Consider the following 24,124-nt stretch of genomic DNA (forward strand, 5'->3'; position numbering starts at 1 on the left):
TTCGTTTTATCGACCCATACAGAAAAAAAGGAAAAAAAAACAAAAAAAAGAAGTGAGCAATCTCAGGGTCGTCGTCCTCCCTCTTTGGCTGGGTGTCTGTGGTACCAATAACAAAGGAGGCAGAGAATCGGCAAAGCAAAGGCATCAATGCCAGCCCAGAAGCGGTCATTGCCGGAGAATCTCGACGATGAAGAGTCCAGCCTTCATCACCAAAGCCACACCAAGCAATCTCGAAACGAAGATGGCCAACACAAACCTGAAGACGAAACAACCCAACTGGAACAAGAACAGCCCGAGCCGGACCAAGACCAACAACACCTGAAACAAGAACCCGATGACCAAAACCACCAAGCTCAACTCCAAGGCGACGACGAAGATGAAGATGACGATGAAGATGGAGATGATGAAGATGGTGACGTCCCTTTCTCTTTTTTCACACTTATATGCTACACATATAGTTCGATGCATAGGTGTAGACCCATGTTTGAAGTTGATTTCGATTTTTGGACTCTTTTTTTTTTTGTTCTCAGATTCTGATGGAAGCCAATCTTCTACTTCTCAAGAGAAACCCGAGTACTCTTTTCCCTCTCTTTCACTTTCAATCTTTTCTTTTCGTTTATAGTTTTTTTAAATCCATTTTAGCTTCATAATTAGCTTTGGCTCTGCTTTTATAAGTTGGGTTTGCTGCGATTTTCTTTCTTCTTTTTTTTCCTTTACAACAGCATTCTTTATTTCTTTTGGATGCTTTAGCTGTTAAAGAGAAAGGGATTTGAAATTAGTTGTTGGGTTTTATGCTATTTGCTATATGACATTGTGTTTTGTGATATATTTCCTCATCGTTTAATCGATTTGCATTTTGCATGTCAACGATCTATGTCCTGTATATGCTCGTAACCACATAAAGCTGGAAAATTCTGAAATTTGTTCTTGTTGTATTCTTTATCCGTTCGGGATCCTTGTTTGTCAAGTAAAACACCCGTTACCAACTTGTGAAGTACTAGCTTGAAAACACGTCCTACTATATTCTTCCACTGTTCAAAATGTGCATTATTTGTCTTATATAAATGCATTTCATTTTGATTCAGACTTCTTTTTTCTTCCCCACCTTGCGTTTTTCGAATCTTATTATGCATCTGTGTTCAGCTTGAGCGAATCTAATAAACCTTGATGATTCAGCATCACTAGGCTAACTTTGCTGAGCAGTCGGTCAAAGAGTCATGCATTGAGACCAGGGAGGTACCTCTGCCTAGACTTTTTAACTTCTCTTTCTTCAAATAGTAAGATGATACAATCAATCATGTCAATTTGGTGTTGCTGGCCTTGTGAGCAAGAATGAAAGTAAGAGCAGACAAGCTAGTGAGGTTTGAAATGCAGCTTTTCATTGTCTATTCTAGTCATTGGGAGGAATCAATTGTTGGGAGCTAACTATCGTGGAGTCTGTTATAGTGGAAAACAGTGTTGTCTCATTAATAAACTAGAACTTTTGGGTTATTCTTTTAATATAGTAACGTGAGGATTCTCATACTGAGTTGGTTTGGGCTTGATTCTATTTCTTCTTCCGATTTTGTCTAGATTTACTAAAAAATAATTTCTTTTCCTTCCCATGATTGTTGTTAGTATATGATAGTAAAGTGTTAGTTGACACTGTGTCGTGATTTCCTGGCCTGTCATGGAATATCTACTTGTATGATTGCTTGAAAATTTTTAGATTACCTTTTAAAGTAGGTATAGTCATCTCTTTGAACCCATCCTGTTCCCATGCAAAGTCATATATTTACATTGATGACAGCAATCAAAGTATCTCTTCACTGACATGCTTACTGGGATATTTGTGCATATGGTGTATAATGTAACTTTAATCTATAAATAACGTGATAGAAAGTTCTATTAACATTTTTATGTTCGAATTCCAGATTTGTCTTAGTAGAGCTTCCGGAAATTCGTAAAGATGTTCAATGTCCAATTTGTTTAGGTAATGCTTCAATTTGCTATCATTTTATACTCTCTCCTACAGTTTCTAATGAATGTCTGTGATTAGGAGTTGAGATATATGAACCAGTGGTTGTATTATTTTTCTATAAATATATCCTATTGGTTACATGCTCTTGAATCCATCACCTTTTATCTCTTTATCTATCTATATAGATAGATAAATAGATAGACAGATAGATATCAAGTTTGAGTCCCCTTTGCATAAATCTTTTTTATGACTATATATTGTTGTTTAACTTTTGTCTTTGGAAAATCATATAAACTGTAACAAGAGGAAAATCAAGTGTTGTGTGTTTACTGTTTATTGCACATATTGTACTATTTATTGATAGTGTCTTATTTTTACCCGACATTTACGTAGAATATTGAGGTTCCTTCCTTAAATGTTTTAAGATACATGTAGAAAATTTTCCAATTGCAGTTTTAGCATATTGTCTGAAGGTGATATCTTCTTTAGTTGGTTTTGTGCAAATCAAATGCTCTTTCCCTCTCTCTAGCTTGTGCGGAAGTTAAGATGAGGTTTGTCTAACAGAAATGGATTGTCAGAACAAAGCAGCAATTAATATGAGTGTGTCCTATAATGGAATATAAAGTCTAATTTTACATAGTTGACTTTCTAAGCATAATTCTTTTAGTTTGATTTCCAAAATGGTAGATCCTACCTGTCCCATATCTTAAAATTATCTTTGCTGGATCCTATATTGGGCATAATGTTCATGTTGTTTTTTCCTGACATTTGCTGGAGTTGGGAAGTTTTTTTTCACCATTGTGCTTAATGGTGTTAGAAGTTCAGTGTAGATTCATAAATTTAATAGAATGTTTTTTCACCCATGAGGCCATAGGGACCCATAAATAATATGGAAAACCAAGGAGATAGTTGTATATCTGGATGCTCCTTGAAAGATCTAAAGTTGAGAAGATAGGAAAAAAGATGATTTAAGATTGTTGATTTTGTTGTATCTGAATTTTCAGGTCATTTTCAATGGATTTGGAGAAAGGGGTTTTGATGTTATGTAAATCTAAACCTTTTAACTGTTTTTGGTGAATTGGGAGGAAGGTATCATTTACAAAATACAGATAAGTTGGATCATGTCAGGTGTTAGTAAAACACTTAATCAGAGGACTCTATGCAATATGTAAATTCTAGCTGAGAAGGTTGGGTAGTCGTATTTTAGATGTAACATGTCCATAAAACAGAATTTAGTTAAATTTATATAAATATATAAGCATGTTTTCTCTGAAGGAAAAATCACAAAAGAGTAATATTATAGTATTTGTATTCACATGTTTCATTGCTTCTTAGTTTATGGAGACACAACCTGGATAACAAAATAACATTTGCTATATCTGATTGCATCAGGGTAATGGTATGCTTGTTAGTCTTACCTTTAATATTTCTGCCTTCCTGGTCTATGGTCAGCAGTATTGGGTTATTGCTTGAGTTCTTTTTATGGTGCATTTTGTCATCTAGCAATAGGATTTGATCAGGTTAACTCGCAAAATTTGCCTATTATCAGTGGTTGGACATTGATGTGGTAGAAGATTTGTAATTTATTGTTTTCTGTGTGGACAGGAATCATAAAGAAAACAAGAACTGTAATGGAATGCCTACACCGTTTCTGCAGAGAATGCATTGACAAATCAATGCGACTGGGGTATGTCATAAATGGATTGCTACTATCTTGCCTTTGTTTGGGTAATTCTGTGAAGATCTAGAAATTCTTATTTGATTCTGATTGTAGGAACAATGAGTGTCCTGCTTGCCGTACGCATTGTGCTAGTCGACGTTCTCTTAGAGACGACCCAAACTATGATGCCTTAATTGCAGCTTTATATCCAGATATCGACAAGTATGAAGAGGAGGTATAAGTTTTGTCCTTTCTCTTCTTTTTTACTTTCAGGGTGCTATTATAAAATTTCTTACACCATGATCTTGCCCATCAATTCTGGTCTTGTGCATTTGGTCTCTCAGGAATTGGCGTTCCATGAAGAGGAAAGGACTCGCAATAAGCAGGTCAGATATATATTTATATTTACATATGTAGGTTTTTTACTACATGCATTTATTTCCCGCTGCTCTTTGCTTATTGTTAAGGTCAACATCCTATTTTCTAGATTTGCAGATGTTTGTGGTGATTTGTCTTCATTCGTCTACCTTAAAACATGCAACCTGATATTCTTGGTAGTTACTTGTATCAGCTGCATTCATTCAATTGTATTAGGTGCTTATTCAAGTGTCATTTTTGCATTTTGGCTTTGGCCTACTGCCGTGAATGGCTCTTGTAAGTCCCTGAATTTTGAAAATGTCCAATGTCCAATCTAGTATATGTACTATTTCGTGAGTCAATTTCATGCATGATCGTAACACCTTTCAATGAGTCTGATGTAAGAATTCGACTTGTGGCATTTGTATGCCATATTTTTATTTTTAAATTTAGTTTTGTTTTCTGTATAGACTAAAAATTGGAGATTAGATAAAAAAAGAAAATCTAAGTTTTTTAAATATTAGAATCTGGAATTTTATAAGATATATAAATAGCAAATTTAACTTTAAAAAATTAAAATCTGTAATTTTAAAAATTTTTAATTCAAAAAAATTGTTTTATTTATTTTATTAATTAAAAATTGGAAATTTAAAATTTAAAAAACATTAATTATGTATTAAAATCTGGAAATATTTTAAAAAGGGAAAATAAGAAATTAAAAAAAGAGGAAAGAAGAAAAAGAAACAGAAAATGGCTCCGTCTCTATGTCCTTGTCCTTGTTTTTTTTTTGTTCTTTTAAAAGCTTTTCAAATATCATCTTTTAAAAGTTATCCGAATTTTTTTTATAATTTTTGAATGAATACCCTCTGTGTATTTTTAATATGATATGGCATGGTGACGTGGTAAAAAACATGGGTCCTTTGCCATGTTATCACCTCATTGACACAGCTATGATAGTAGTAGTAGTACAAGTACCATTCCGAACAATTTTAAAGTATAAGTACCACAACGAAAAAAAATATATGCTACAGGACCATTTATGACATTATCCCTATCTTTAATGCTTTGTGGTGGGACAAATAACCGAATGGAGAACTGTATTTCTCATTTCATAGATATGAGATGACAAAACTTGTCCTAGACATTGACCTGGCTATACAGTACATGTTTTATCAGTACCTTTTTTGACTATCCAATTATGTGTTCGAAGAATACCATTGGACCATGTTGCAAGTTCAAGATTTTGACACATTCTTTGTCTTTGCAATGGTTGTTTCAATATCTTGTACAGATTCAAGCATCGATTGCCCAAATTTTTCAGAGACAATCAGAAGCACTAGTCAAACGACGTAGTCTTGGCAAAGAGAGCAGCACCTTTCTCACTAGATCACAACGCCATCATCGTAGTGCTCATCCTCGTAGGCGACGGAACTCTCGAGGAGTTGAGCATCAAGGATCTGAAGACAATGAGGATGAAAATGATGATAATGGTGGCAAAGATTCTTCTTCCACAGATGAGCGCTGTGCAGAAGTGAGGCAGAGAAGGCGCAAAAGACGGCCTGGAATTCGGTTGTCCCTGCCTTCTTCATCAGTGGTAAACTCAGATGGTGGATATGTTGAAAATGATACTGAAGTGTCTAGAGACAGCAGAGGGATTTCTCCTGGGCTTGTCTGGAATCCAGACATGCTTGCTTGGGGGAGAGGTGGTGCTCGCAGTCACACTCGACATGGAAATTCAAGCAGTGGCAGCAGCAAGAGTTCACGTGCTCGCTTGAACAGATTGGTAGAGTATCTTAGGAGCTTGGAGGAAAACAAAGATGAGGTATGTTGGGATCATATTATTAGACTCCATAATATATATGGTTTCGGTTTATCACTGATATTAAGCTCCCATTGTTAGCATAACTCTCTAGCGGTTCTTATCTTTTTTATGGGTTCTACTCGAGTAATACCATAGGATTCTTCTCTCCTTGCTCTCTGCCCACCCAGCCCCCTTTTTCTTGTCTTTTCCCTTTTATTCCCCATTTGTATACAGGTCCTCCTTTTGTATAATAACTAAAGCTTAATTCTTTGGATGCAGTTGGATGTTCATCTCAAGCTTATTTCAGTGGATGAACACAGTACATCAAGTTTGCAGCAACCTTACCTTTGTTGTCGGCCCAGTCTGTCAGTTAAGCAGCTATGTGAAGTGAGAGTTCTTTCCCACCAGCTTAAACATAGAATTTCTCTCTTCCAAAATCTGAAGTTAGATTCTAGGAAAATGATAATTTTGATGAACCTCGACATTTGGTTGAATGGGCATAATGCATTAAATCTGTGATTTCAGTTGACCCTATTCCAGCTGCGAGTCACTTTAATACAGTGTTTGGTTGGTGTGCCCATATGATTAAGTTTTGGGGGTGACCTAAAGGTCTGATGTGTGAACTCATTGATTTTCTAACTTAAATCCTATGCAGGATGAATCCTTCATGTGGTACTACTGTTCCAGCATCCCTCCCCCCTCATTTCTCACTCTATGAAATTGGATCTCATTTTTCTTTTCCATGTTTTTGCCTTTAAGACAAACCATTCAGGATGATTGTCTAAAATTGTAGTGATTGCTTGTTGCACAGTACATCGCTCTCCAGACACCATTACGTGCTGAAGAAGTAGAAATATTAATGGTAAAAGGACAATACCATACTGATGAAAAATGCACCAACCCCTCGGTGGACGCACTGCAAATCTTGGAAGGTCAAGAAACTTTGGCAGGGCTTAAGGTGAAGTGCAGTTCTGGAATAAATCATTTGGTGAGTGCATTTGATGTCTCTATTTGAGGTTATATCAATTTGTAGTATTCTTGGATTTAAGGGTTCACAATCGTATTATAAACCTTTTTGTCTATAGAATTAAATCTGAATAGCATTTTGGTTTCAGATTCTGGCATATAGGCAGAGGCAAAGTTGCTAGCGAAATTGCAGCAATGTTGAAAGTGCGGGTTCTACAAGACACACAGGTTGTTGGCAGTTGACTCTGGTAATTTACATTTGAGTTTGTATGTAAATACACGGATTCTGGAGGGGTCTGGTCGTTTGATGAAACCATTGTTTGAGTTGTGTTCTAGGTGATGTAAAATTTAGGACATTTGAGTTGAGGTTTTCGAGGTTGCTATAACTCAAACACTTTGGCATTAGATGGTAAATTAGAAAAAGTGGAAAGATGTATAACATATATATCATCTTTTTTTTTATTGGTGTGTTTGATTGGTAATAATCTATGAAATTTTTTCTTTTTATAACAAATTACTTTCAGTGGAATTTTGGTATATATATATTATATCTCTTGAAAAGGGTATGTATAGTACATACACTCAACTCAAGGATCTACTTCATCGAAAATCAAATAATTATTTGTTGCTACCAAGGTTCAATCCTAATATTACAGAGTAAAAAAGAAACAATATGATCGGTATAAAATGAAGGATTATGGATCAATGTAATCTTGCCATGCTATAGTACGAATGGTATTGTTTCCTAGGTGATGATGATAGTGGATTGAAATGGAGGGAGACGGTCAAAGTGAAAGGTGGATATGCAATGCAAGAAGACACAAAGCTTCCGTTGCTGAAACCAAGTTAACTGCTATCTCGATGTGGTGCCTAGATGGCAGGCTTCTCTTGCAATAAATTACAGTGGTGGGTGAGGCAACAGCATGACACTCAAGGAGTTAGGTTTTGATGGGCACTGGGGCCAGCTCCTAGATTAGATTTAACAATCTACGGGATGCACACTGAAATATTGGATAAAGCAGGCAGTGACGGGATATGGTTATGGCAACTTATTTTGCTTTCCAATTCTTACTTTCCCTATTCAGGGAAATTACACCTGCTTTGCTATTTGTATGCTGTAGTTTAATGGGAATTCAATATTTCTTCCTTTATCCAATGTCTTGGACACTATTTATAAAAGAAAAGAAGATGCTCAATCAGCTGCAGAGCTTTACGATCGAAGTTTATACATAACCAAGCATTAGCACGGGTTTACAATCAGGATTGTTATTTTGCACTTCCAATTCTGTCACTTAGTTTTATTATGTTTGGAATTACAATTATTTATCATAATTGATTATACCTCTACAATCACAATAAATGCGACACAAACTTTCATTTTTTTTTGGCGAAAAAAGCAAGATTACAACTTAATAAATCCTAAGAAGCTCTAAAAGCTTGGTCTTTTTGGATAACTGTAGCTATAAAATCAGGAGGTACTTCAAAAATCTGGAGGGGTGTCTGCCAAGAGGAACTGATCTTTGCCAATTGATCAGCAATTAAGTTTACATTCCCTAAGAATATAATTAATTTCCTTTTGGCCTTCATAACTTAAAAGACGTTTAATTCTTCGAATCAAAGTAGTGCCGAAATCCTCAATTTCTTCCATGGACAAAATCTTTACTACTTCAAGATTATCTGTCTGAAACTTGACTTTCTTATAACCCTTGCTTAATGAAATAAGAATTCCATCAAGGATACCCCAAAGTTCAGCCTCCAAAGGTAAACATCTACCCAAATAATAGGTGTACCCCAAAATCCAATTACCATCTTGATCTCGAACCACTCCTCCCGCAGAAGCATTACCTTCATTTTTAATTTGCATATTTTTACTCTTGTTGAAACTTTTAAAAATAAGAAATCACAGTTATGATTGTTAATCTGATTCCATTTTAAACCGACGAAACTTTTTAACACAATTTTAAAAAATTCTTTATATACAGCGGACATACTTTAAAACAAAAACAAAAATCTGTTGCTTCATTCAGGCAATCCATCTTGAAATTCGTATGAAACTTTAGGTTCCATTATTTATTATATTTCATGAAAATTTTAAAACAGAAGGAATGTACAACATTCGGATTAAAGAGCTCTTCCTAATCTCAGTACCAAGCGTCACAAAATTAATAATTTACTTACTAAGTTTACATGAAATGAGAACGTCAATTTGTTGAAATGAATGCTGCCGTATCTCAGAATGTAAATCATGTATTTAGCTATACATTGTTTGTATACCTCAATTGTCCTTGCAGTTCCTTGAATAGCTTGAAGACAATCTTGATTGCGACTGAAAGAAATCAAAAGGAGCTCCTGATCCCAGCGACCTTCTTGAAGAGTTTGGTGAATCCGATAGAAGAGGTTCATAAACTGGGTTTCTGTTCTTTGGTTGACTAATTTGCAAGGGAGAAACTACTTCTTTCTCCATCGGTCTTGGGTGCGGCTCGATATTGCCTAAAGTCAGAATCGGCCCACCCATTCGTTCAGCCTGCTGAAGTGTATTGATTTTACTTGGTCTGTATGTATACCGGAAGTACTTCAAAGCTAGAACCGGACCCATCCCTGCTGCAACTATGAGCTGTTCAAGAGAAACAAAGACAAAACAACAGACCAGTATTCAAACTGAAGCCATAGCACTAATAAGCTGACAAGTGGAGAAATTAAATTTCAGTAATCAACTAATTTAACGGGAGAACAATGGAGATGGATTCCTCCCTCTAACATCAAAAGGAAAGCAACTAAAAGGCAGAGAGAGTGAAACTTACGGACATAGTTATCCAATAAGAAGGTTGCCTACATAACCGGAACATAATAGTGTACATCCCTGATGCAGGAATTGCGCTGAAAATCCAATTAATTACATAGAAAGCAACTAAATTCCCCCATATGGCAAGATGTTGCAATATCGTGAAGGAACTGCAAGCACCAATTAAAGTTCAGCAAGTCAGGATATTTAAATATATTAAAAGCGGTATCATGAAGCCATTTTAAAAATTCTGGTTACGAGCTATTTATCATGGGTCAAGATGCACATTCCAGGCCTGTGGGGGGTGCAAGCCATGGCATTTTGATGAACTACAAAGTATAACTCCCCCTTAACAGCACTTATGGAGCAACACTATTTTACATTGCTTCTCAAGCGAGGACAAACTATATGATATGCCATTTTTCTAACCCTCTATAAGCTGGAGTAAAAGACCTTGTGTGAAGGGGAACAAAGGAAAAGAAAACAGAAATGCAACATATTAACTGCAGTCTACATTTAAATGGAAGCATACTTTGTCTCCAAAGCCACAACAAAAGCCTGCAGCCATATACATCCTGAGAGTGCCACCAAAGAAAGTTCTTCCATTTCACTTTTCTCGTAAGCATAAGCATGTATGGAGATCACAAACACAACAATTGCCTGCAAATCCCCACAAAATTAATTGATGAGACAATAAAGCAAATGTTATAAATCAACAAGCAATATCAAGTAAAGATGTTTTGATTATGAGTTTCAACCACCGATTTAAGATTTAACTGCAGTCATGGATCACTAAATGTTTTCAGATTTGTTTTAATTACTTTACAACCAGTATCAGTCAAGATGCTTTGATAAAGAATAGCACTCACATGGAACAAAGATCGACCAAACCATCCAGCAAATGTACTCGGATTCAGAAGCCTGTTAGAGAAACAAGTATGTATCAGTTAGATGACCATAACCAGCAGTCTACACGGTTGTATGCTAAAAGGATACAACCAATTCTCTAGTCCCATTTCCTAACCCTGTTATATAGGAGGGGGAAAAAAGGCCAAAAAAGGCGGAGAAACAGTAAACCTTCCCGCTTGGCAGTAAAATAAAATTTGTGGATGCTGCATAACTGTTCCTTCACTAAGATCTTTGTCAAGGACACTGACTAGAACAGGAACACTAGTGTAGAAAACATTATAGGCCATCAAGCTAACAGAATTGAAAAGACTAGTTCCAGAGACACCTGAAATAAAAGAGAAACTGATGTATTCTGGTGTCAGCAGAAAATTAATGATAAGCAAGTTTAAGTGAGAATCAAGTTCAATAAAATCAACAAAAAGAGGAACATCATATTTAGGAACTCACAAAATTTGAATGAAACATATAACTAGTGACTTGTAGAAGGAATACTGGGAAAGAAATGCTGTACGATTGTAGGAATAACGGCCATGAACAAGTATTAATCTTTTGAGAAACCTGAACTCTGCAACCAAGAGAGGTATTTAGGAAAAGAAAACAGATAAAAAGTAACCACTCCACAATGAAGATGAAAAAAAAAAAAGAACATCTCAAATGCCCATGATTATCCAAACTAGGTAGCATTCTTGGCACAATTCTAAACTCTCCTGTCAATGCCCGTCATAAGCACATTTATCCAAACTAGAACACTTCAAAACCATCAAATAGTATATTATCATCAAGAAATAGTTCTAAAAATCCATCTTATGCTCATAAATGTTATATTTTCCTGAGGGGTCATAACAACAAATCTTCCTTTAGGTTCATTATCATAATGACAACTTATTGCCTGAATAGCATATAGGTTGAGAACTTTCAAAATTACAACAATTTTCGCCGTAAGTTCAATAACCGAAAAAAAGAAAATAAATAATAGGCAACCAGTCCTGAAGGCTTTCAAAATATTTAAAGATACTCACTTCCAATACTATAATCAGCTGCTCTTGCAGCCTGCAGCCCTTCTCTTCCACTAATGCCAACACCAATATCAGCTTGTTGTATCATTCTCACATCATTTCCACCATCCCCAATAGCCAATGTTCTATAATCACATGATTTCAAGAGTTCAACAAGCTGCCAAAAGTATAGTTCCGTTTAGGTGTAAAAGTCATCATTTCCAAATAAAAGAAGGCTATAACTAATGAATATAATCTTTTATAAATAGTGGTAATGAACTACAAATAAAATATTCAGAAATTTAAATTAGAAGGGATAAGATTAACTCCTTAAGAACAAAGCAAAATACAGCCTAATAATGTAAAAAATTCAATGAGATAAAGACAATAAGAGAATTAGAAAACTAGAGCACGCAATATATGTACTTCTAAAAATCCTAAGGTCACAGCATTGACATTAGAAGCTGGTCTAGCTAAAATATATTAGGGCAATAATAATTCACACTTCATAATGAGAGGTGATAGCACTTCCAAAAACACTACCAAAACAATGTCTTAAACTCTCAAATTACGTTTTCCTTTTTATTTATTTATTTATTTATTATAAGATTTACATTTATGTTGGTACATAGAACTCCCAGTATGCATTGGGCCAAGTTATGCCAGTGTTCACTCAACATTTCTTCTTAGAAGCAGGAAAATCTAAAGGTATAGTTTCCCCTTGCTGCTTCATAGTAGTACCAATACTCTATAGTCTGCATACAGAGAGATCCAACGGTTCTTTCCTATTCTCCTCTCCATTTTGGGAAGAAAGGTGCAGCTCATACATAAAAGATTGGAAAAAAAGGTATATCGATTGTAAAGATTAACATGCATGACATTTATTCTGCCCCCACTAATGCTCTTGGATGTTCTTATCAGTAGAACATGCAGCAAATGCCAGCAGTCTGGATTTATCCCCTTTTTTCTTCATTAATTAGCTTGAATATCAGTTTTAAGCCAAGAGTGTTGTTTGATGAGAGAAATCTGTAGATAACGATCATATTCATGACTATTATGGGTGAGAGCTATACATCCTCTTCAAATCTTAATTACATTATGTATTTTGGTTAGAGAATTTTAGGAATTCTATTTTATATATTTCTACTAGGAAAATTTCCTTTACAAAAGTGGCAAGACTTTTGTATTATGGACCACCGATTATTTTAGAAAGTTTAAGATTATCTTTTTGCTTCAGAATATTCTTAGCACAGCAGTGGAGGTTACCATGAGCTTTAAGGAAAAAATTATAGAAAATAAATAATAACAATAATAAGTGAGCATGATGAATATGATTATGAGGGAGAAGATACTAAGAAAGTTCTGTAGTTGTAACACAAGCTCAATATAAGTATATAACAATCCAAAATATATTTAATACTTTAAAATTAATAACAAAATCAAAACCTGTGCTTTTTGGGACGGTGTAACACGACAACATATAGCTGTCCTTGACAAAATAGCTAATTCTGTAAAGGCTTTCCTATAATGCTTAAGTGCAATTTCAAGAGCCCATCCATCAACAACAAATGCCACATCCTGCACGGAATTGAAGAAGTAAAAAATAGGGAAATAAATGCAATAGTGAATAAAACCTTGTGAGTTAAACATTAGACAGATAAAAACTTACCAAGCAATTCTTCCTATGAGTAGTAAAATAAACTAAACCCTAAAGAAGCAAAAGAAAAGGAGAAAGGTTCTTTACAAGATTGTTTAGGGTACCATTTCTTACAATTATTTTAACGTAGCATGAATTTCAATTAAATACTCAACCAAGAATGTGAGGAGATGAAATAAAAATCATTATCATCAGCTTAGAATCACTAGACATAAGCCAACCATTTACTGTTTCTTTTCTTTTTTCATAGAAAGTATATATTTATTTTCGGATTACACGTATGTGAGTGAATAAGCCTTGTGGGCCTCACACACATTGTCCACTTCTAGTGACAATTGCTTATCCACCCATTTCAACAATTTAGAGTGCATAGCTGAAGCGCTGAGCTTCTTACTTTGATAATCTGATTAAGTTAACAAGGACCTTAGGTTTTCTAACGAATGGTATTTTTTTGTTCTTAGTTACATGCTATTAGAAACCTAACAACATTTGTCTGTGCTTGTGAGGTGCTCTCTAAAATCTTTTTTTCAGAATCACAATTCAGTTTAGAGCCAGAAAATTTGCCCTTAATCAAGTCGATGATTTACTTAAATAAAAAATAAAAAAATTCTACAATTAACTGCAATTCGGAGATCGCAAACACACAAGAATAGTGGCCAGAAAGAAAAATAACACGAGAACCCCTCACATAAATTTGCAAAGATGGAGCATTAAGGTTTACCTTAGGTTCCGAAGATGTTATCCTCATTGTAAGCAAAACTCTCTCTAAACTTCTACAAACTTCATCTTCAGTTTTTCCGTCAATTAGAAGAAGCTGACCTTTTGGCTCTGATAATTTGGAAGGAAGGAGGAAACATCATAAACGTGAAACGAACAACTGATGAGAATTCAAACTGTGACATTCTATTCATTTATTAAAGCAACTGAATTTCTTGTGGCACCAATAGAATCAAGACTGATAGCAAAAGACCAACTCCACCAGACAATCACCTAAAAATGCATAATGACCCTTCTAACAAACCAAAACCTCAATTATTGCCCCCGCCAATTACATTCAGCTTAATCATTAATCTGGCATCAAACACCAAAAATGATAATCAAATATGACAAGACATTTAAGAATCTTTAATAACATAAAAGGAAAGGCATACAGTATACGATTTCAGGTACTAAAATTTTGAAGATAAAGCTAAACTCTAATTTTTTATGTTTATTTATATTTGAATCTAACACTTTTTTTTATCTTTATTAGAAAAAATAAGAATGCATGAAGCATTTTTTGGTATGTGGAGAGATGCAAGGATGAAAACTTGAAAGAAATGTAGTTGTTCAATCCAAGCAACAAATCATACAAGTAGCTTAGTTCCAAAAATTTAGGAACCAAGAAAAGTCCTCATTGACCAAGATATTTGAAACAATAATATAAACAGCAGGACATGTGATTAACACAAAGAGTTGAGATTTATGTAAATGATTTAATCCACCTGGGGAAATAAAATTGCAAGAAAGAGCAATCTGTATGGCAGTATTCTGCTTGTCTCCGGTCAGCATCCAAAAATTAATTCCAGCTTTCCTGAGTGTCTCAATTGTTTCAGGTACACCATCCTAAAATAATTAAAAAGATTAAAAGGGCAACATGTTAACATCCAAAGTATTCCATGGAAATGACGTATATTTGACTTAAAAATAGATGAAAAAAGTTTTACACATGAAAGTTGGATTTAATAGCTCAATTTCACCTGTAGACGATCCTCTATTGCGGTAACACCAAGAACCTCAAAATCATGTTCTAATCTTTGGCAAGCCTCAGCAATCCTCCACTGCAGAATGCGGACACTAGAGGAACTAAGTCACTTATCACCAAACTTGACCAAAAGCGTGCAGAAAAAAATAAAAATAAAGAAACAAATAGAACAAAAAAAGATCATTGGATTGTACTTCACCTCCCTATCAACTAATGTGCTACTAGCCTCTTTGAACATCAAAGACCACTCTTGATACTCGTCCTCTCTCAATTCACGGCAAGCTAAGCATAAAGTACGAAGCCCCAATTGAGCATATTGTTCTACAGCTTCAATAAATGTTCTTGTTTGTTGCCCTGAAAAAGAAATGATTTTACCATATAGAAAGCCAACTGATGCAGTATCAAGTATTTGTTTCCTTTTAATGAATGATTATATTTTCTAACATGCCATAATCAAGATATTCTATTAGTAAGTCACAAAGGTACATTACAAGCCACAAAAATCTTCCCGCCATTAAAACAAATAAAATATATTAGTAAGCCAGTAAGATGAGGGAATAAATCACGTTTATGATTATTGATGCATGGTCCTGAAGTTATATGCATAACCTATAATGAAAACAGCCTGTAATGAAAAAGAAGCCACCACATGCAACTTTTTGAATTCTAGTTCCTACAAATTTAGTAAGCCCTTTTCTATGATTACAATGAAGTCCCAACAAGGATGTTAAAGAACTACAAGAAATACTAATATGAGGATGGCAAACTCTGAACATAGATTAAAGATAATAAATTCCAATTTCTTTTATAAAATATATGTTCATGGCAATGAAATGAAAAGGATGAGACTTGAAGTTGAAACAAATATATCGGGCGACATGGACTTATTACAAGATCTAAGCCTCCAACACCCCATCCTCAAACTGATGACATGATCATTGTGCCATGCAGGATAGCGATGATTATTTATACTAGTGAACCAAAGATATTCATCAAAGAGGAAAAGGATGTCCTTGCAGATCGAGGCAACAATCATCAAATAATTAAAAGAAAATCATGCAGCAACACTGCCAATGACCATCAAATAAATAGAATTAGACAGAATAACCTAGTTGATGCATTTAAAACGTTCTCTGAAAGTCCTAAGATGAGCAAAAGATAGAATAAAAACATTACCAACAAAAGCATAAGGAAGAATTGCTTCATCTGCACCCTTTGACAAAAGTACAATTTTTCCAGTCTGGCAATCTTTAACAACCACCGACATTCTTTTCCGATCAGAAGTGAACTCCAAAATCTCCAACACTTCATACTTAATCACAGAACCGTTGAACCTGATCTCTATAGTATTTAATAGGGAAAACCATAAATAATCATACCAGCAATCAACTTCTGTACACCAAAAAGAAAAGGAGGTTTTTTACCAAGAATATTTGCATTTTTATTGGCATAAACCATATGCAATTGAGCAGCAGCATTAACAAGAGCATCTTCATCCTGAGATTGTGCCTTGTATGAGATGGCTCCGGTTTTGCTACAGAGATTAAACAAGGTTGGGATGATATATTAGAATTTCAAAACCGAGAACAAGTTATGATACTGTTATATGGATCTATCTCTAAATTGCAGCTCAAACGCAACCAAGATAGAAGATAGAATCACCTCTTTATAGGAACAACAGTATTACATATAGCCATAACTGTGAGAAACTGAACAACATCAGGAGAGCCACCAGCAACAGCATTAAGCAGTTTCATATCTGTGCACCAGTGGCAAAATTAGTCATAATCATCAAAGTTAACAATTCTTACTTGAAAATTGTCCTCAATATTTGAAAACCAAAAGTAACACTAGTTGATTTAAAGATCCTCCACATGAATTTCAAACTATTTCAAGCACAATAAGAAGCATAAGATATCAAAAGTATTGACCTCATTTATCCAAAAGCATGCAAATTGCTTCAAGTCAATCATGTTATTTCCAAGTATAAATACCAAAACCATAAAGAATAACTTACTAAAGCACATTTTGAAAGATAAATCAGATTTTTATATTATAAAGATGGTAAAACAATATTCAGTGTACATATTTTACTGATCTAATTAACAAAGTGTCACACACTGCTTAAAATGGTTAAACATTTTTCCTTCCATAACTTATGGGCCTGGGCAAAATAGATGTGCAGAATTGCTGAAAGCCAGAAAAAATACATCACATCAGCAGCCAGAAGCATTGTGCCAGAGCACAATGAAGTATCAGAAAATGTACAAAATAACAAGACGCCAAGAGTACACTTACTAGAACCAGCGTGGAAGCTCCATTCCCGTTTTATAAAACTTAAGCAAAATTAAATTTCATTCCCATTTTTGGACCACCTCAATTATAAAAGACAAATTTTCCTGATTATTTCAATCAAGAAGCAAGAAAACATATTTAAAGAAGATACTTTTCATCATTTTCAGCAAGGTTTTCAGGGAGAAGGGAAAAGGTAATTGATTAACTTAGTTTGACAAGTTGCTCTTGGCTACAAATGTAGACAGCTGCCTTATGGTAGACAGATATACCGATGACATAAAGGAAATATTCATTCAACAGAATTGAAAGCTAAAAATGGATTGGAGGAATAAAATAAGTAATGAGAAAAGATGAGGCAACAAGCAAGAAGGAGAAAAGTAGATAGCAAACCTTTCAGTGCATCACCACTCTCATTTCCATAGAAAACACCACTAATGCAACATCTTCTAAAGATCATTCTATTTTCTGTTAGTGTTCCAGTTTTATCAGTCATTATGTACTCAACTTGTCCAAGGTCCTCACTTATTGCTGTGCTGCCGCATGAAAAAAAAACGATCTTTTTAAATATATATGTTCACTAAAAATCTATGGCAGAATCCAACTATATAGCTAAATAATTGCATAAATTTCTTTTCAAAATGTTTCTTACGGTAAAAATAACATAATAATATAGTAAGAAGAAAAAGGAAGAGATAAAGAGTTTAAAAAAAAGTAAAACCAAAGAAGAGAAAGAGGAACAGAAAGAAAGAACAAAAGAAAGAAAAGTGTGGCTAAGTCATATAAGACTCCAACATCACTTAAACATTTGAATAGATAATATTTAGTTTGAGTGATATCAACTTAGCTAGCAGCTTCATACACTGGAAAGGACACTCCTGCTGATGGATTTCTTGGGAAAAAAATACTTACTTTGTTGCATGGGAAGGAATACCAGTTTCATAATCTATCATCTCAGCGTCCCAATCAATGAACTTCGCATATAAACTTTTCACAAGATCTAGAGAGACCTGCAAAAGAAAAGGCCCGATGGTTAACAAGGTTAGATATCTGAGAAAGAACTCGTATATGGAAATGAATCAAAACTGAAGCAGATAATTCAAGATTAGCAGTAACAACGATAAGGATGTTTAAGATGAAACTTCATTCCTAACTATTTGAAACCTTAAGCTTCAAGTAAAGAAACTGTCCATCTCCCAACCACCCAGCCTAATAGTAATAGGAAATAAACCATTAATCCAAGAGCTATTACCTAGAACCATCAGTACAATGATATGTCTATAATAATTTAAACTACAACTGGTTTCTGTCACCCACTTGGATTTCTATTAACAATAACATGATTGAACAAAAACATATCTACAACCGTCCTACTAGATTTTGCATTTATGTGCAATATCCATGAACTAAAACATTTCTACCTTGGTAGGGTTTTAATTCAACCAGCAAGCATACACTGTATAAATTAAAGTCTACAAGTTAGTTAAGTGATGCACCTCTACTCATATTATAATTATGCCATGGACTATTAATAATTTAAACCCAAAACTCACATCACTGTTGCACCATTATTTGGATCTAGCTTAACAATCTCTTCCATTCTAGAGGACAAGAATTCTAGCTAAGAATCTTCTGTGGCTATTAGCAGCAAGCTGCCCTGTTCAGTACAATCCAGGTTCACACCACTAAAAAGTTAAGGACAACAATCCAAAATCATTAGCATTTTCAGATAAATTACCTTAATAGATATGGGTATCATGATGGAACACAGAAGCTCAAAACGAAGAGGAATGACCAATAGCTCATACCATGGACCTTCAATTGGATATTTCACATACCATTGCTGCAACAAGAAAGTGGGCATTTCTACAAAGTTAAAACATTGTGACACATAAATTTGGCCGGGGGAGGGGGGGGGCAAAGCTTCATCACAAAATTAAGAGCCAAGAACAAGCAAGAAAATGATATGGAAAACCACAGGCATGCATGGAGTAAAGACAACTGAGCAGCAATCAAATGTGAAAGAAATAAAGGTGGAAGAATTTCACAGGTGTCCTGGGGCTAGAAACCTGCCCAGGTCCAAAGATCCAGTCAGGTTAAGGTCAGAGGCTTGGTCTTAGGTATTTAGGCTCCAGCCAAGTCCAGCTAATATTTTAATTACAAATTACTATGTAAATGGGCAGGTGGGGAAGCTTGATCATGGCTTTAAACATCTGGACACCCCTTGAAGTTACACACTCCAAAATAAAGGCTCAGATAAAATCACACTGCAGAGGAAAAAGAGTACAACCTTGCCTGGTGCATATACAAAATTTGTTTGTAGCAAAACCCACAATTTTCACCCCTGAACTATATGATCTACTGATCTTATGCCATAATACAGATTTTAGGATATTCTCTTAATAAGAACTAAAATTCACTTCAAGGATAGCAGTAAAAAGGGGTCCTCTCAAGATGTTAAAACTTAAGACCATATTGCAGTAGATATACAGATGAAAAACTAAGCCAAATGATCAGTTTTGTACAAAGAAAGGTTCCCTACAACTAAAAGAAGGCTAATATAGATTCCTGTTCAGTTGAAAAGTATAGACTCCATGCAAATTTGCATTGAGTTTGGAATTAAAGGAAACAAAATGTGTTATCAACCAAGCCTAAAGAATATATAATATGATTATTGATGATAATAAATAGATGAGAAACTGAAGCTAGCAAGTGCAATTTCTGACAACCTTTCTTGCTTCTGTATCCTTCCACACATTCCCAGCTATACCAAGAACCATAACAACCACTATCTGGAAAACAAATATGGCACCAGTTAACTTGTCAATCATGGCATCCATGGCTGTTAGCTTTGGCTCTGGTATGCCCCTACTCATACCCAACTTAGTTTCATTTCCTGAAAGACGGAATAAATAATTCAAAAACTGCAGTACAGATGTTAATACCATCAGAATGAAAAATGAAACCCTCAAATGGACTAAGGATAAAAAAAAACAAACAGAGTAGAAAACTCAGGAAGCCAGTTGAGGGAAGAAAAAGAAGCATAAATATTCACAAAATAACATACCATACATGTTCAGATAGCGTTTAGAGAAAATAAAATAAAAGAAAAGAAAAGCTATCACATTATCGAAGCATCAATAACTCAACCAGGCCATCCATGTGGTTTTAAAGTCAAGTTAAAATAGACTACTAGGCTGCAAATAATTATTTCTGAAGCAAGATGAGAACATATAACAAAAATACTAACCCATAAAGGGAGAGAACACAAAGTAAGATTGTACTGCATCCGAGGATGTTTATGCTAACAATGTCAAGTTACAAATTCTTCAAGATTGAATACTAGATGAAGCTTATTTATCAGTGCCCTTCAGAGGCCACATAAAAATGACTAAAATATCATGATATGTTTCAGAACCCAATCTCTTCTGGCAATAGCCAAAAATATTAAAATATTACCACCTTTACTTTAGGTGGTCAAATATGCTAAGCAATTTTGGACAACTAAAATGACATGAGTCTCGATACAATGTATAACTTTTCCTCAAAAATACTGTTAACATGAATCGCCCGTTAAACAAACACATTTTGCTTTCTATTTTTATTTAACCATGTTCACATTATTTTTATGACATAGTCCTCTATATCTCAGCTCTTTCTCATCATCTTTTAGCTTAGCTCAGTAGCACTTAGATATTAAGGGCAAAAGGGGTGAATAATAGATAACAATGATAAATTAATGATAATATATATCAGTGGCCTTGAAATTTCATATATAGGAGCTTGCCTGTGTAGACAGCAACTCCACAAGCCCATTCTGTGTTCCTCAAGTAGCATGACTGAAGAATTGTGTTTTTTATGGTCAATGGACACACATCATTATCAATAAATGGAGGGAACAAACGCAGATTGGCATCAAATCTTGTAATATCCTTATCTGGATTCGGACACTCAATAACACCCTGAAAAAGAAGATAGAGCATGTAAGGATAAAAAATACACAAATGTGTCTGTGTCTAATATTAATATATATATGTGTGTGTGTGTGTGTGTGGTACTTAAATCTTGCCTTGATTTTATGCAGCAATTCAAAATCTATTCCCATGCAAGCAGAGGGTATTACCCTGGTCTTCAAATCAGTTTCACCATCAAGGGCAGCAGTCTGCAAGACAATTTGTGCTCGGTCAATTTTAAAGAATTAAAAATGCTACACATAAACACAGTGTAAGCATTCTTAACAATTTTATATGCTATGGCTCTTCTGTTTTAGACATTAAGAGCTTGACCTCCTCCAAGTCTCAATTAGGTGAAAGTTTAAATTATATTTTAATCCAATAATCTTCCCGAATGAATTCATTCCACTCAGGCTTTTAAGAGACAATGAAACGAATCATGTGCTGATTTAAATTCTCTTCTCTCTGAAATGCTAACATTTCAGAGTACAAAAGGTAGCCAAATCTATTCACTCGATAAAATAGAGTTTTCCAACAGAAGCTATATTTCTCAAGTTCACATAATTCTGTTGCTATCTAAAATTTTGGAGTCCATCTCTGTCCACACTGATAGTTCAATCACAAACTAACATTTACAGAATTTACAACTTTTAACAAGGTGCATATTCACCTCAACATAGCAAAGGCCTTGCGGATCAGAGGTCCCAATTAAAACAAGATCACATGGCACTTCATCATTCTCACGAAGCCACACTATATTACCAACATGAATATCCTGTGCTTGGATCTGCAAATGATGGCCACAACCGCAAATGACATAAAAAGAGAAAGCAAACAGTTAATTTTACAAAGTTTAAAAGGTACACGATAGCAAGTAATCCTAAAGCAAGAGGTCATTCAACTTTAAAGGAAAAAGAGAACCAGATGATATGCAAATAAAATCAAATAACCAAATGACAATGAATATCAGAAAACTCCCTTACTTGTTTCCTGATACCCTGCCTAACAACCCAGACTAGTTTCTCATTTGCTTTCTTGTCTGATAAATATCTATTGTAATCATCCCATGCTTCTTTTGATGCAGAGACAGCAAAAATGAAAATTAGTGGACCCCAAGTACTGGCAGGATTTACTGGAGTAATCAGTGACCATAACTGAAGGCAAGCAATCAATAAGAAATACTGGTTCATGAACCGGCTGAAATAAGAAGCAATAACATATTAGAAATAGTGGCTGCATAAGAAATGCAAAATAGACAACTTTCAAGCAGGAAAAAAAGAATGATATCCAGCCTAAATACATTATCATGCACAATTGATGAATGAATCATCAAATGCATCAAAAGCCATGTAAGAGTCTCTAAACAGGACCTTTCAGTCATCTCATGAGGCAATTATTCATAAAATAAAATCAAACCTCAATGATTAATTAGGCAGAAGGTATATATTGATCACGGTACAAGCAAAAATCATGTCTATATATGCACAAAATAAATAAGCATAGCAAACAGTTGATAACATTACAATGACAAGCTTTGTTTATTTAGCTTGTGAAGCCAAGGAAAGCATAATATTAACCAAACTCGGAAACTAATCTCCAATTGAAAAGAAAACTTCTTAAGATATACCTGAACTGCTCCCATAAATTTTTTGGGAGAAAGTTCAATACAGTATATTTTCTGTTAGAAATTCGATTGTCACAGTAAAGTTCATGTGATGATTCATTGTCATTAATGTAAACATATCGCTTCATTTTTGCCTCAAAAGCAATCAATGGCAACTCTACAGTTTCCCCCCAAGCTCATTACAGAGCTCAAAAGCGGCAAGGAGCCAGTCACTTAACCTGAAATAGAAAAGTACACAAATTAAGATTAGAAGCAATTCATGATAGATTGTCCCTTTCAAAAATTTTACAGGAAATGTAACGGAGAAAACAAACAAAATAAGAGAACCAGCTCAGTTAATTACATATCACATGATAGAATATCCATTCAAATAGATCAAACTAAGATTTTTCAAGTTATAATTTATCATTAAAAAGAAAAGAAAATATGAGACAAGATCATGATATATAAAATTCTAGATAAAAGCTTCAATTAATTCTAGATAAAATTCTAGATCATGATTAAATTGCGACTACACAATTTCAAAGAAATATTGATTGAAATCGTAAGTGTATCTCCTTTTTGCAGAAAATAATTGTTTGGCATCCAAAATTATTTTGAAATTTTAACGGAAAATATGAGAGATCGTACCTCTTTTTCTATCTCTATTGATGTTTTTTCGTTCTTCCGCTCCTCCTTTCTTCATCTCCTTCCCCAGGCTCGGTCTTTGTTCTCATTTTTGCTTGAAAGATTAAAAAAAAAAAAGGGCAGTTCTTGCGTGTACGCGGTTCCACTGTTTGACCTCTGTGGATCCACTATTATCCGTTCGATAATTGTAAACTTCCCGTTTGGGTCATTTTGTACTACATGTGTCACCGTCTTACACGAAATCTTGATCCAAGTTGAAATTTAACGTGATTTAACTGAGATCGCAATCACCGCTTTCAGTTGTTTTTAAAAAGGAAAGGAAGAAATCAACCTTTGATCCACCGCTCTACTGGGCTTAATATTTTGACTTACATATTTATATATATAAATCCTTATAGTATTTAACTATATAATAATTTTATGCTTAAATAATTTTCTTTAATATACATTCATAAAAACCCTTTGTTTTAATAACTAGACTTCTTTTAATGATATGGAATTTAAATTAATAAATAATATGGAAACTGATTACTAATATGAATAAACAGATAATTGAAAATAATTTTTTTTTATTTTTATAAAAAATATAATGATGGTAACTTAATTATCTATCTAATTATAATCTATATCTATTATTTATAATAAAAAAAACTATATCTACCTATACTTTTTATTGTGGGTAGTTTTCAAAAAATAGTATATGAAGTTTTATTTTATCCATCCTTAATTTTAGTTCAATTAAATAAATAATTTTTTTGCTTTTATCTAGTTTTAAACATTTTAAAAATAAATATATT

The 24,124-nt window shown here is 34.3% G+C and overlaps 2 protein-coding genes across 5 annotated transcripts; one reads left to right on the top strand and one right to left on the bottom strand.

Moving 5' to 3' along the window:
* Positions 1–7,253, top strand: LOC107934721 (putative E3 ubiquitin-protein ligase RING1a). 3 transcript variants are annotated; one of them, XM_041082991.1, is made up of 11 exons: positions 4–412; positions 531–573; positions 1,177–1,236; positions 1,914–1,972; positions 3,566–3,647; positions 3,735–3,855; positions 3,965–4,006; positions 5,269–5,799; positions 6,058–6,165; positions 6,590–6,766; positions 6,894–7,253. In XM_041082991.1, exons 1-11 carry the CDS (start codon positions 148–150, stop codon positions 6,924–6,926), a joined length of 1,521 nt encoding a protein of 506 aa, XP_040938925.1. In that variant the 5' UTR covers positions 4–147; the 3' UTR covers positions 6,927–7,253. The 3 variants fall into 3 exon arrangements, with proteins under 3 accessions (XP_016722702.2, XP_040938925.1, XP_016722703.2); XM_016867213.2 differs by lacking the exon at positions 1,177–1,236 and having other exon boundaries at positions 1–412; XM_016867214.2 differs by lacking the exons at positions 1,177–1,236; positions 1,914–1,972.
* A 1,534-nt stretch (positions 7,254–8,787) lies between these two features.
* On the bottom strand, positions 8,788–23,673 carry LOC107934718 (phospholipid-transporting ATPase 2). 2 transcript variants are annotated; one of them, XM_016867211.2, is made up of 25 exons: positions 23,331–23,673; positions 22,704–22,918; positions 22,060–22,273; positions 21,747–21,863; positions 21,193–21,285; positions 20,911–21,085; positions 19,853–20,019; positions 18,862–18,966; positions 18,036–18,133; positions 17,517–17,659; positions 16,494–16,590; positions 16,256–16,365; positions 16,008–16,172; positions 15,031–15,185; positions 14,827–14,907; positions 14,572–14,692; positions 13,809–13,915; positions 12,877–13,008; positions 11,455–11,608; positions 10,883–11,000; positions 10,604–10,777; positions 10,396–10,447; positions 10,059–10,186; positions 9,546–9,696; positions 8,788–9,358 (listed from the first exon to the last, which is right to left on the bottom strand). In XM_016867211.2, the coding sequence occupies exons 2-25, from the start codon at positions 22,826–22,828 to the stop codon at positions 9,020–9,022; spliced, it is 3,321 nt and encodes a 1,106-aa protein (XP_016722700.2). In that variant the 5' UTR covers positions 22,829–22,918; positions 23,331–23,673; the 3' UTR covers positions 8,788–9,019. The 2 variants fall into 2 exon arrangements, 1 of the variants encoding a protein (XP_016722700.2); XR_001694005.2 differs by lacking the exons at positions 8,788–9,358; positions 9,546–9,696 and having other exon boundaries at positions 10,108–10,186; positions 10,551–10,777; positions 23,331–23,649.
* Positions 23,674–24,124: the final 451 nt, after the last annotated feature.

The sequence above is a fragment of the Gossypium hirsutum genome, chromosome A12 (assembly GCF_007990345.1).
Source record: "Gossypium hirsutum isolate 1008001.06 chromosome A12, Gossypium_hirsutum_v2.1, whole genome shotgun sequence".
Taxonomy (NCBI): Eukaryota; Viridiplantae; Streptophyta; class Magnoliopsida; order Malvales; family Malvaceae; genus Gossypium; species Gossypium hirsutum.